Source organism: Nannobrachium achirus (assembly GCF_963921795.1).
Source record: "Nannobrachium achirus genome assembly, chromosome: 18".
NCBI classification, from domain to species: domain Eukaryota; kingdom Metazoa; phylum Chordata; class Actinopteri; order Myctophiformes; family Myctophidae; genus Nannobrachium; species Nannobrachium achirus.
In genome coordinates this window covers 30,936,033-30,948,990 of record NC_137825.1, presented here as the reverse complement: position 1 = coordinate 30,948,990, position 12,958 = coordinate 30,936,033, and the positions used below count along the sequence as shown (strand labels likewise).

At 44.5% G+C, this 12,958-nt stretch overlaps 1 protein-coding gene across 1 annotated transcript in view; it reads left to right on the top strand.

Annotated features, from left to right (window-relative positions):
- LOC308303786 (uncharacterized protein) overlaps positions 1-12,958 on the top strand; it is a gene marked incomplete at its 5' end in the record, with an annotated part of 150,924 nt that overhangs the window by 84,656 nt on the left and 53,310 nt on the right. The window contains 8 exons of the mRNA XM_080748280.1: positions 936-1,034; positions 2,455-2,652; positions 2,821-2,919; positions 3,605-3,703; positions 4,898-4,996; positions 5,117-5,212; positions 5,780-5,852; positions 6,460-6,519. Of these exons, the coding sequence (XP_080604406.1) occupies positions 936-1,034; positions 2,455-2,652; positions 2,821-2,919; positions 3,605-3,703; positions 4,898-4,996; positions 5,117-5,212; positions 5,780-5,852; positions 6,460-6,519 (823 nt within the window). The remainder of the gene's footprint in view (positions 1-935; positions 1,035-2,454; positions 2,653-2,820; positions 2,920-3,604; positions 3,704-4,897; positions 4,997-5,116; positions 5,213-5,779; positions 5,853-6,459; positions 6,520-12,958) is intronic.

Here is a 12,958-nt window from a genome sequence, read left to right as displayed (position 1 = left end):
TCTTTCCATGCCATACCTGAAGGCAGCATTCAAGACAACTGCCTTGTCCAAACTCTCCTGAACTTGAATGCAGCATGTTGAAAGGATTGCCCTCTCTGTGTAGAAATCCATGCCGCTACGCCACATCTTCAGTATTGACTTGATTATGCTTAGTTCAGTGTGGTATCAAGTACCGAAAATAGCCGACCTCCAAGCTCACAATGCGTCGCAGCGCTACGCGTTGTGGACTTGGAGGTCTGCTATTTGACTCAATACAACATATTGTCATTTAATACGATGCAATCAAATGCAATACTGTCTGTGTTACAGTTACAGTGTGTTTAGCTGCTGTCTCTATTATAACCGTCAATACATGCAACACACAACGCAATCGAAGGTTTAAAATGTGCAATGACCGAACACCATAGCATCATTCAACAACAGAAACCAGTTGCAGTTGATTTTGTTACAGAAAACCATTGTGTCTATTCCTTTATCTGTTATTGTTACGGTATAGAGCAGGTCCCTGTCCAGATGGATATTCATCTTTTACTGTATTTTCCCAGCCACTGTCTTTGTTAAACGTATCTAGTAGATCATAGTTGTTTTGACTTTGTCACTTTGCCTTCCTTCTAACAAACACACACTTGCACAATCCCTGGGTTGCATCTGAAGACACCAATCACAGCTAAAGCATTCACAGCAGTGACTGGCAACTCTGCTTACACAAGGATGGCAGATCTACAACGCGAATGAGCTTGTAGATCGTCTATTTTTTTTGTACGTAACACCTAGTAACACAGCCTCTTCCTGCGTGTGTGTGTGTGTGTGTGTGTGTGTGTGTGTGTGTGTGTGTGTGTGTGTGTGTGTGTGTGTGTGTGTGTGTGTGTGTGTGTGTGTGTGTGTGTGTGTGTGTGTGTGTGTGTGTGTGTGTGTTCGTGCGTGCGCACGCCCAGAGCGGACTAACCCCACTGCATGTGGCATCGCACTACGATAACCAGAAGGTGGCGCTACTTTTGCTCAACCAGGGAGCATCCCCGCATGCCGCAGCCAAGGTAAGGCCCCTGACGGGGTCATCACTACTGTGTGTTCCCAGGTTTCTATGTCCCCGCTTACCTTAGCGGTAGGGTTAGTGTTAGGGGTTTGAAGCGAGGAACATAGAACCCGGGGAACATAGAACCCGGGAACGTACATATCGTCGTTGTCGGGTGGAAACCTTGTTTGTCCAAAACCGTTCGTTTTGTATTCATCATTTTAAAAATGATTTAAACTAGTGACGATACCCTATCTACGAGCACACAAAGCCTCGCATCGCGAGGCGTTGTGTGCTCGTAGATCTGCTTTTTTCACTAGTCTTGTATGGTGAAGCAGGGCTTTACTTTATGAAAATAAACGTACGCATTTGAAACTTGGAGATACAAGGTTTCTGCCCAGCTGTGACAATATGCTCCCCTCCTGACTGAGGGAAGCTAAATTCAATGCACACAAATTTGCAGCCAAGGTAAGGGCCTCGCAGGAGGCCTCGAATGTACGTCATATCTGTCTGTCTCTCTACCTATCTCTCTCTCTCTCCATCTCTGTCTCTCTTGTGTATCCCTTTCTCTTCTTGTCGCTCTCTGTCTATTTCTGAGTGAGAGCAGGCTGACCTAGTTAGAGTCTTTGTTCTTCATGACAGGCAATTTTACACACGCACCAACACCCTCCTCACACACACACACACACACACACACACACACACACACACACACACACACACACACACACACACACACACACACACACACACATACACACACACACACACCGGGGGCCGTAATATGGGTGGGTGGCGTGACGCTCTGCGATTGGCCCGTCAGGATGCCTCCTCTGTGACATCATAGCTGGCAGCCGGCCGCCTGTCCGTTAAGAAAGCGCGCTGGAAGCGATGAGCACGACCACTTCCTGTTGGCATGTTCAGCAAGCTGAGGCCGCGGCGGCAATAACAGCCGCTCCAGACAGACAGCAAACACTCTGCAACAACCGTACTGCCTGAAGCCTGGGGTAGTCCTACTGAGCAGTCAGAGGAACACGCCAACTGGAATACAAAGGAAAACAAAGGGCGTTTTATTATACTGTACACTCAGCCCGCAGTGGAATACTAAACAAAAAGCAACTGTCCAGCTTTCCTCATGTATTAGTTAGTAGATCAACAGCCTTCCCTCTCTGTCATGTCAGTGTAGTCTGACGCTGTACAAGTGTACAAAGACCAGAGACAACAGCAACCCTGTTTTGTTTTAATGCTGAATACAATATCAATATTATTAAGATAAGAATGACACATCCCAGGGTTATTTCACAAAAAACACAGAAAAGAGAGAAGAAAGAAAGAAAACTGAAGAGCACAAAGGGGGAAAAAAAGCACAAAATAAATAGAAATAGACTAACTAAATAATGAGCACAAGCAAACCCAAAGTCTGTCTCTCTCTCTCTCTCTAGAATGGCTACACACCGCTGCACATCGCGGCTAAGAAGAACCAGATGGAGATAGCCACCACCTTGCTGGAGTACGGCGCGTCCACCAATGGAGTGACGCGTCAGGGCATCACCCCACTACACTTGGCCTCCCAGGACGGCAACGTGGACATCGTGACCCTGCTGCTAGCTAGAGACGCCAGTATCGACCTCGCCAATAAGGTACATGGAGGGAGGCCACTTCCTTTTGTCCGCGTGTTGCCTACTTTGCACTATGTCGCAAGTTCTTGATGCGTGTTGTGATGGAGGATCATGTGGATACTCTTGAGATGCTGCTATTAACATGGACAATACGATGTCTTCATTTACCTCGCTGTCTCTTCTCCCCAGTCTGGTCTGACTCCGCTCCACCTGGCTGCCCAGGAGGATAAAATAAACGTTGCTGAGGTCTTGGTGAACCAGGGGGCCGCGGTGGACCCTGAGACTAAGGTACCTACAGCAAGTCACAGCACTAACTCCATGCAGTATCAGTATTTTCTCACATACATGTCATTTGTCTTCGTAATTCCCTCACAAAGACAAAGCAGCACAACAGAGATAGGAATAGACATATTTTAGTTTTTATCCACAAGTTTCCGATGTCCCATCGTGCATTGCACAGCAGGTGGGCGGCGGTTCCGGCATGGGCAGCCCAGCCGATCTACAAGCTCACAACGGTCGCATCTGCGACACGACGTGAGCTTGTATGTCAGCTGTTTTCTACATGCTTACCGGATGTGTCCCACCCATAATTCTACAGTAAATTCCTGCGGAAACAGGTGGATATAAAGAACAAATCCACCTAGACCACAAATGTGTGGATAGTAACACAATGACACATACATAGGATAGTGGATGCATACATCCTCATTACAATAATATTTGCACTCAACTAGTATCATAACTAAGGTTGTGATAAGGCCCTGTCCAAGTGCCCTGGTTTAGGCAAGCCTGGCTCCCCATTTCTATTTTACACAATCAAGGGCAAGGCATGACCAGGAGTATTGCTCAACATGTCACATAAATTCAGAGAATTTACAGGATGTTGCCCTTGTAAACCGTTGCAGAGGGGATAGAAGGGGGGAAGTAGTGCTTGTCACGTGTCTTTGATGGTGTCATACACCTCTCTCCTCAGTTGGGTTACACTCCTCTTCACGTGGCCTCTCACTATGGCAACATCAAGATGGTCAACTTCCTGCTCCAAAACCAGGCAAAGGTCAACGCCAAGACCAAGGTAACTAACTGTCACATGCGTGCGTGTGTGCGTGCGTATGGTGAAGTTTGTGATCATGTGCACATGTTTATGAGGTTGTTCGCATTAATATTTTGATGAATGTTTAGTGCACTTTATGTATATGTTTAAAATGACTAGTTGTTTTACAGTTACACATTGTTTGCGGTTGCATTTTCTGTGTCATATTCATTTTCTCCCCCCTCCACACAAAAAACTGTTTGTTTTCTTTTACTTTTTACTTTTTTATTCCAATTCCCAATTTCCCCTTGTACTGTAGTCCTCTTGTCACTGCTGCTGACCCCTACCGATTGGTTTGTTAGGGAGCGTGTGGACGAGAACGTGTCAGTGGCAGGACACACATGACACATGACACATGCTATTCGTCTCAGTGCCGGACCATGTCCATCTCCATGACCTGTAGGAGCCACAAACCCATTTAGACCTAAGGCCGATTCTAAATCCTCACCTAGTTTTTCAAAAAGAAAAGAAAAAAAAAACCTTTGAAACATTGATGTTGCTATGTGCTGCTCGGTGGTGCAGTGGTAACGTCTCTGCCCACCACCACGCAGCTTGTGGGTTCGAATCCACCGTGTTGCATCCGGCTTTACCGGGCGGGGATTGTTGGATGTGTAGAACTCGCCACCAGCTTCTCTTTGCTTCCTCCAGATCTGAGCTGTGTGATGTCACCACTCCTCTGTCATCTGTGGAATATGCAAATTAGCCACTTGCTGAAACCCAAAACCAATTTGCTTTGAGTTGCAGTAAGACGCCTCAGGGCAACATCTGACCAGTGATGTATATCGGATCAGTTACCCATATATGGAGATCCTTGTACTGTATATGGTACATCCCTTTTATGCCCATACATTGAGATCACTGTGACCTTCGATTGCAACAATTAGAATATTTAAATATCCATAGATCGAGACTTTTTCAATAGGGAAAAAGAGTATATTTGCTTTACAGAGTTTCTTTTTTAATTTTTATGTTGGAAAACCATGTTTATTTTTACATACTTTTAAACGTGTCTGGAGGAGGACTTTACAATCTTTCCAAACCTTTCTCTCATTATGACTCAATCATTCCCTCTGTTTAACTCTCTCTCTCTCTCTCTCTCTCTCTCTCTCTCTCTCTCTCTCTCTCTCTCTCTCTCTCTCTCTCTCTCTCTGTCTCTGTCTCTGTCTCTCTCTACAGAACGGTTACACTCCTCTCCACCAGGCGGCACAACAGGGACACACTCACATCATCAACCTACTGCTGCAGAATGGAGCCAATCCCAATGAACTCACCACTGTTAGTACACTCACGCACGCAGTTTAACAATTAATTTATGTCCGCACACAGGGAAAGCATACAAGGTCTCAAATAATGACCGTGGCTAACGACTAACGCTGGTGTTTTTCCTTTGTGTAGAACGGTAACAGTGCGCTGTCCATCGCCAGGAGGCTGGGCTACATCTCTGTTGTGGACACTCTGAAGGTGGTGACAGAGGAGACTCTGACGACCACGGTGAGTTCACTGGCACTGTGAGGCGCTGGAACCCCAGCATGTTGTTTGTGATGAGCTGTGACCCGCCTTCAGAGTTTGAGTATCACTGGTCTAAAGCAGTGGTTCTCAACCTTTTCAGGCCGCGACCCCCAAAATAATCATATTTTAACTGGGGACCCCCACCCTAACGAGCAGTAAGAGTTGAGGCATTACATTTTGTATAACACGGTTCTACTGTGAAAATAGCAGATCTTCATGCTCACAACGCCTCGCGTTGCGAGGCGTTGTGAGCATGTAGATCGGCTATTTCCACAATGTCTGCCTCTATTATTTGACAATTTGGCCAATGTTTAATTTGTCTTTTTAGAAGTATTAAAAAGTCCTTAGAAATTCATTTTAGAAATGTGCATATACCCTCTATACACTCAAACGTTACGGTGGTTTGATTACTCTTGAGTGAGAAAACAATGTTGCACATTAAGTTAATCATCTGGGGACCCCCCAAAATAATTTGGAGACCCCCCTGGGGGTCCCGACCCACAGGTTGAGAACCACTGGTCTAAAGCATAATTTCTCTCCTTTTGACAGTCTGTGACTGAGAAGCACAGGATGAACGTTCCAGAGACTATGAATGAAGTTCTGGACATGTCCGACGACGAAGGTAAATTATTCCACCGTCACCCACCTGCTTACGGTAATCGGTTATTTTATTGCTTTTTATTGATCATCTGAAACGCTACATTTTAAAGAGCACAAACTGCAGGACCTCAGCACCCATCACGGTCTAAGGTCTTATGCTCAAGGAGTGAGTACTGTAGTTTTAAGTGTGTAAAATCAACTCACAGGCTGACTGGGGACCAGTTTTTTACAAGCTTCTACCTTCTCCGCTTCATCCCAAGCATCACAAACATTCTGGTCCCAGCGCTGGTACCACAAGTGCCAAACATCCCCTTTGTTCGTCAAGAAACCAGATGTTGTTACCTGAATGGTTTCAACAGATGACCACCCAACTTAACATTTTTCCATCTCCATAACTTCATCTATGATCATGAACATGACGGGAGTTTCATTTTGAATCAACATAATAATAATAATAATAATTTTAAAAAAAAGTTGACCAGGCTTAAATGAAATTGGATTGGTTTGGAATGAAACCCCTCTCATCCTCATTCTCATCCTGATTGTTTTTAATTATGATTTGATCTTGATTTCTCAAGGTTTATGATTTTCCTCCATCTTTTATTTTCCTCTCTTCCATCCTGGCACAGTCCGTAGAACCAATGTCCCTGAAATGCTCTTGGAGGACTATTTCTCTGATGTGGAAGAAGGTATTTTTAAACTTTTCATCATCTTTTTCGTTTCCTTCAATCATACCTTCCTTCTTTTACGCTTGTTTTTTTGTACAGTATATGCATCATCCTCTCTTTTCTCATTTCTCTTTCTCTCTTCAGTTGTTTTATTTAAAAAATGTACTAACCCTGTAACCACAGCTTTTATTTGATGCAAAATCAGGAGAGTAATTCTGTTATTGAGACTGATGATTGAGAAAGTTGAGAGGGACACTAGTAGGATAGCAGAGAGAGATACTTTAGTGTAGACCAGTGGTTCTCAACCTTTCCCAAAACAATCATATTTTATTTTGAACTGGCGACCCCACAATATTTGAAATTTGGTCTGGGGTTTTCTGAATAATAATCCTCCAACAGCGACACCCGCAGGCAATGCTTTTTTTTTTATAGCAATTGAAAAGGCAGAAAAAAACTGCCATAGCTCGCTGGAGTGGATTTTTCAGTTAAAACCTTTTAATACTCATTTGAAGGACCATGATAAAGACGTTTATCTTTTGTAAAAAACAGCATGTCATGATGAGACCTTAAATTGTCACTTCACTGTCATCTGGGGACCCCCCTACCCAAATCATGTGGGGACCCCCTTGGGGCTTCCGACCCACGGGTTGAGAATCACTGGTGTAGACAGACAGTAGGAAAGCTGCTTCCACCAAACGCAGCTTTCTTTCTTGTAGCTTTTCTTTCCTCTTTTCCTCTTCTGGTTCTTCAACCACCACCCAGTCCCCCAGCTGCATGTCATGCAATACTCCTCCTCCCTTTGGCTCCGGAAGAGCTGCTTTCACCCTGGGTTTCTGTTGATTGGAGTGTTCACTGTCAACACAGTATTCATCCCTTCCTAGTCTCCAAAATAGGCTATGTCATGCAGGGGCGTCACAAGGGGGGGAAAAGTGGGACTGAGTTACTAGGCCCAAGGGCCTTAATTATTTTATACTTTAGATATTGAAAAATGGCAGATCTACAAGCTCACATGCTTGTAGATCTGCTATTTTTGAAAAGTCGTGAAAATGTGTGAAAATCTTTGAATATACCGTAGCCTATGTATTTTTTAAGCGAACATTTGTAACTCAAATTTTGCTTCTGGGGGGTCCCTGGAACCAAATATTTTGAGATGGGGGTCTGTGGCCAAATACATATCATTTTGGGGGTCCTTCACATGAAAAGGTTTGAGAACCACTGATATAGAAACATAGATTTTTCAGAAATAGCAGATCTACAAGCGCCGCGATGTGAGCTTGTACCGGTATATCTGCTATTTTTCAAAAGTTAAAGCACAAAATAATGCGTTCCCAGTCTAAATTGGTTAAACCCCCTCCCCCTATGATGAACATTCATGGGGGGCCCGCAGTGAATCCTTGTACCCAGGGCCCAGAATTTGGTGCGACACCCCTGATGTCATGGAGTAGGAAAGCTGAGATGAAGACGGTATGAGAGAGACGGACAATGAGATGAGAGTGAGACAACATAGGAGACAAAGACAGTAGGGAAGCCCAGGGAGACGGTGTATGGGGAGACAGACAGTGCGTGGAATATGCATTTGTTCTGGTTGCCGTGGTTACCGTCTGCGTATGGTATTGCCGAGTGTGTAACACATTTCTATTCATTCGCTCTTTCAGACTCTTCACACACGCACTCCTGCACACACATGCTTGTAGTGCCACGCATTTTGGGCAAACATAGCATCAGCTGTGTGTGCGTGCGTGTGTGTGTGTGTGTGTGTGTGTGTGTGTGTGTGTGTGTGTGTGTGTGTGTGTGTGTGTGCGTGTGCGTGCGCGTGCGAGTGTGTGTGTTTGCGTGTGTGTGTCTGCGTCTGCGTGTGTCTGCGTTTGTGTGTGTGTCTGCGTGTGTGTACTTAGTGCCCTTTCTCTTTGAGTGTCTCTAAAGCGTTCAGCATTTGGGTTGAACTTAATTTTCTCACAGTTAATGAGAAGGAGGGAGGGTAGGAGATGGAAAGTAGAAGAATAACATAGACAGACAGACAGACAGACAGACAGACAGACAGACAGACAGACAGACAGACAGACAGACAGACAGACTTTAGCGTTGGCTATTAAAAAATAGCAGTTATCTACTATTTTTGAAATGTTTCTGAAAAATCTAGAAAATATCAGGACTATTGATTTAGAAGACATCTGTATAATGGTCCTCGGGTCTTTTAACATAACAGCCTTTGTGTTTGAACAGACATGGATGTGGGGAACATCAGCATCAGCTACTCTTGTAAGTCTTAAACCGCGGTTTTGACTAACTACACTAGCGCTAATCAAGTGTGCAGTGATAACCAAGGCTGATACAAGCTGCTTGTGTGTTTGGGGGTGCTACGCATGTGTATGGGTGCTTAGTGCTGCTCCGTACAGTACATGTTATCGTTTTGTGTGGTGTTGTCAACACTGGATTGAGTGTCGTGTGTATCTTTAATTGTATTGGATGGATTTAACGAGCACACCCCATGCTTAAATGCATAGATAAACACGCACGCACGCACGCACGCACGCACGCACGCACACACACACACAGACACACAGACATACACATACATTCCAGGTGGAAAAAAAGTAACATTTGACATCTCTTAACAACACAAACAGTCATTATCTAGACTATAAAGTGTTCCTTTACAAGCTATTCTTGGCTCTCCTAACTATTTTCAGGCTTGTAAAGTAGACTAAAATAGACCTGAGTTGATACAAAATAATGTAACACTTGGAGTGTGAGAACACTAGTATGTGAAACAACACATACTGACTTCGTCTGTCTGGACGTGAACACTTTTTTACGGTCTATATGGGTTTGCCGCTCTGACATCACGCTCTGACACCACTGTGATGTCACTGTGAACCACACTGACAGAATCCCTTTTATGACCATATATGGAGTTCCCTGATCAGTATTAAGCCCATATCTAACAGGACTTCATATGGGAATGCCCATATATGGAGGCCACATCGGCCTTTAGGGCGAGACAGCCCTTTAGGGCGAGGTCGCTTGTCGCCCTTAAGTGTCTTATTAGTACTATATAATCATCATCTTGTTGTAGGAACAATTTCAAATTTTCTTGGGTTCCACCAACCATTTTACAAGTCCAGAAAAGTTAAAAGTAACAAATACACAAATCGTAGCATGAATCAAAGTATACGTAATATTTACCAGTAAGACTCCCTAATCGGGAGATATGCGACCGTCAGGTCACACATACACAAATAGGAAACCGGCCTGATGACGCTAATTGGGACAGATCCATGTTCATGACTAGACTCTAGAGTCTAGACATACTGTGTACCGCTTTGCGTGATTTTAGGGCAAAATCTGTGGGAGCAGTGTCCAAAAATGTGTTTAGCAAAAATCAGCCTAATGGTGGCGCTAGAAGAGGGCCATGTGAGAAATGAGTGTGGAGGTTGTGGTTTGGCAGCCAAGGAGTGTGTGTGCAAAGTTTGGCATGGATAGGGGCAACGGTGGCGGAGATATGAGTAGGGGAAAAGTGTTACGTGACATGACGTGACAGACTGACAGCCAGTGGAGGTTTTGATAGTAACTGCGACCTGACGGTCGCAACTATTTACTGGGGAAGAGATGTGTGCATGTACAAGTGTGTGTGTTTGTACGTTTGTGTTGGGGGGGGGGGAGTATAAGCCATGTGCCAAAAGGGTTTTGTGTACTGCTGCACTAAATATAGTCTGACACTTCTACTTCATATTGCAGCAGCAGCATGGCAATAAGCAGGCCACCTGCTACTTTGAATGCACTGCCAAACGCCTTCAGTCCATGCAACGCATGTATTGACTAGATTGAACACCAGTGGTTCAGTGAGCTCTGTTTTGCTTGCAAATTCAACAAAACGGTTAAAAGGGACACATGCCAGCTTATTAACGACTTTTACATACATACCACAGGGCGTCGGCAGGTCCTATAAAAGTTTGTGAAATGTCTTGAATTATGTTTTATTGATACCAGGCCTCAAACAGTGTTAAACACTATAATGTTTAAGTCTTAATTTCCATGCCAGCAGTCCAAGGCGGGTTATAATAACCTGTGGCATTAGCAGTAACTAAGTAGTCCTACATTTACTTGAGTGCAGTACTTAACATGTTGACACATTTGGAAAATAATTAGTACTTTTGGTACTTTGATGCCAATACTTTTGTACTATTACAAAAAAAAAAAGAAAAAAGAAAAAAGAAAATCAGAGTTCACAGAGTTATACATTTGTGGTAATGCCTCTTACTTAAGTCAAAGAGTACTTTTTACGCCACTATAGCCAATAATGTACACAAGTCTGTTGTTGCACTATTGCCTCACCACTGTCCTCTACTGGAGGGTTTTGGAAAGGCTGTGTGTATCAATGCAGGATACAAGCAGGACAGATCCATAGAACCGGGGCGCGTTAGACGGCTGTGGATACAGATAGAGAATACATTTGCTGAAAAAGATTTGTGGTGGACAGGTGGACAGCTGAGCATTTACAGACACACAGACAGTAAGGTTAGAGGTCAAATAGACACTGAGATTGAAAGGAAAGACCTATAGGCAGCTAAATGGACAGCCAGGTCTAGAACACTGGTTCTCAAAATGGGATACCGGGGGGAGCCAGCAAAATGTGTTAATACAGCATCACAATACATTTTAACCACTTTATCCATACATTTCCTATTCAAAGATAGCAGCATCTGCTATTTTCTATAGATTTTTTATTTTCTATTTTTTATTTTTGTATCTCTAAAATGTTGGGAACATTTGGAATAATTTCACATCTCTTCTGGAGGTCCCCCTGGCACAAAACATTTTCAGATGGGGGTCCATGGCAAAACACATGGAGGTCCTTGACATGAAAGAGTTTGAGAACCAGTGGAGAAGCACATTGTATAAACCGAAGTTAGAGCAGAAAGCCTAGGCTGGAGAAAGTTGATCTGTTTGGTTGACTGTTAGCATGGACAAAAAGAGAGAGAGTGTAGTGACAGTGGGCATGTTGTGGTGGGGTGTGATTGATTGATTGATTCAATATTTTATTAGAAGTGTAAAACAGCACAAGTACAGTCAAAACACTTGTACCACACTGTATCGCAAATTCGCAACGCATTGTGAGCTTGTAGATTGTCTATTTTTCACTAGTTGGGCTCCTGGGGAGACTATCGAGTTTCTCTTATTGGTCTCGAGCTAAAAGGTTTGGGAACCACTGGTTAATTGTACATATTGGGGTGGGGAGTAGGGAGTTTCTGCTATTGCACACTGGAAATAGTAGATCTAGAGAGGGCGAGCCGCTGACAATGAGCGTAATGGACAGAGACACAGAGTTCATGCATGTGAGAGAGTGAGTGTGCGTGCACGTGAGTGTGAGAGAATCCATGAGTGTGAGGGAGTGCACGGGACGGGAGTGAGAGTGACAGCGTATGAGAAAGAGAGAGTGAGTGATCCTGTGTGAGTTGCATGTGGGAAAGAGTAAAAGGGAGAGCGAGAGAGTTTCGACGGCACGAGTGGATTGAAGGGGGAGAAAGGGAGACACTCGCTGAGGGTGTTTTGACAGACAGATTGAGCGAGAGCCTTTACAGACCAAGGGAGAAAGTTCACGTTTTATTAGAGGCAAGAGAGCGAGCGAGCGAGCGCGAGAGAGAGACCACGGATGAAGTGTTGCACGAGAGGAGGTGAGTTTTAAGTTCTGTTGCTCGCGGTTCAGTTCAGCTCCAGCAGAGATGAGGAAGGGATTACGATGAGAGAGAGAGAGAGAGAGAGAGAGAGAGAGAGAGAGAGAGAGAGAGAGAGAGAGCTTCGGTTCTGAATGGAAACTCTTGGCTTGGAATGCTGCCAGATGGGATCTGTAAGTTTGTGTGTGTGTGTGTGTGTGTGTGTGTGTGTGTGTGTGTGTGTGTGTGTGTGTGTGTGTGTGTGTGTGTGTGTGTGTGTGTGTGTGTGTGTGTGTGTGTGTGTGTGTGTGTGTGAGACAGAGAGAGAGAGAGTAGGGGGAGGGTCGGTAGCAGCAGGAGTTGAGGGGACAGGGGTTGGTAGAGGAGTGGGAGGTGGCGGCTGTAGTGTTGGTGTGTGTGTGTGTGTGTGTGGGGGGGTGTCTTTGCTTTGTGGTCAATGGAATGCATTTCTTTTCTTTCATTCTCTCCTCTCTCTCTCTCTCTCTCCGCCCGCATGCACTTGCTCTTACACCCCCCCCCCCCCCCCCACACACACACACACACACACACACACACACACACACTTTTCTTCTTTTCTCTTTCAAGCCTGCATGTTTGCTGGTTCAACAGTAACATAGGGTCTTTACCTCTGAAGAGAGAATGTGTGACACTGTTACAGTAGGCCTACAGCACTGTTGTGTGGTATTTGGATTATTTTAACCACTCTTTTTTAACTTTGTTTTTTACTTATACTAAGGGGTTGAAAAAGGTTAGGCATTGCTGCCGTCACTGGGAATTTTGTGTGA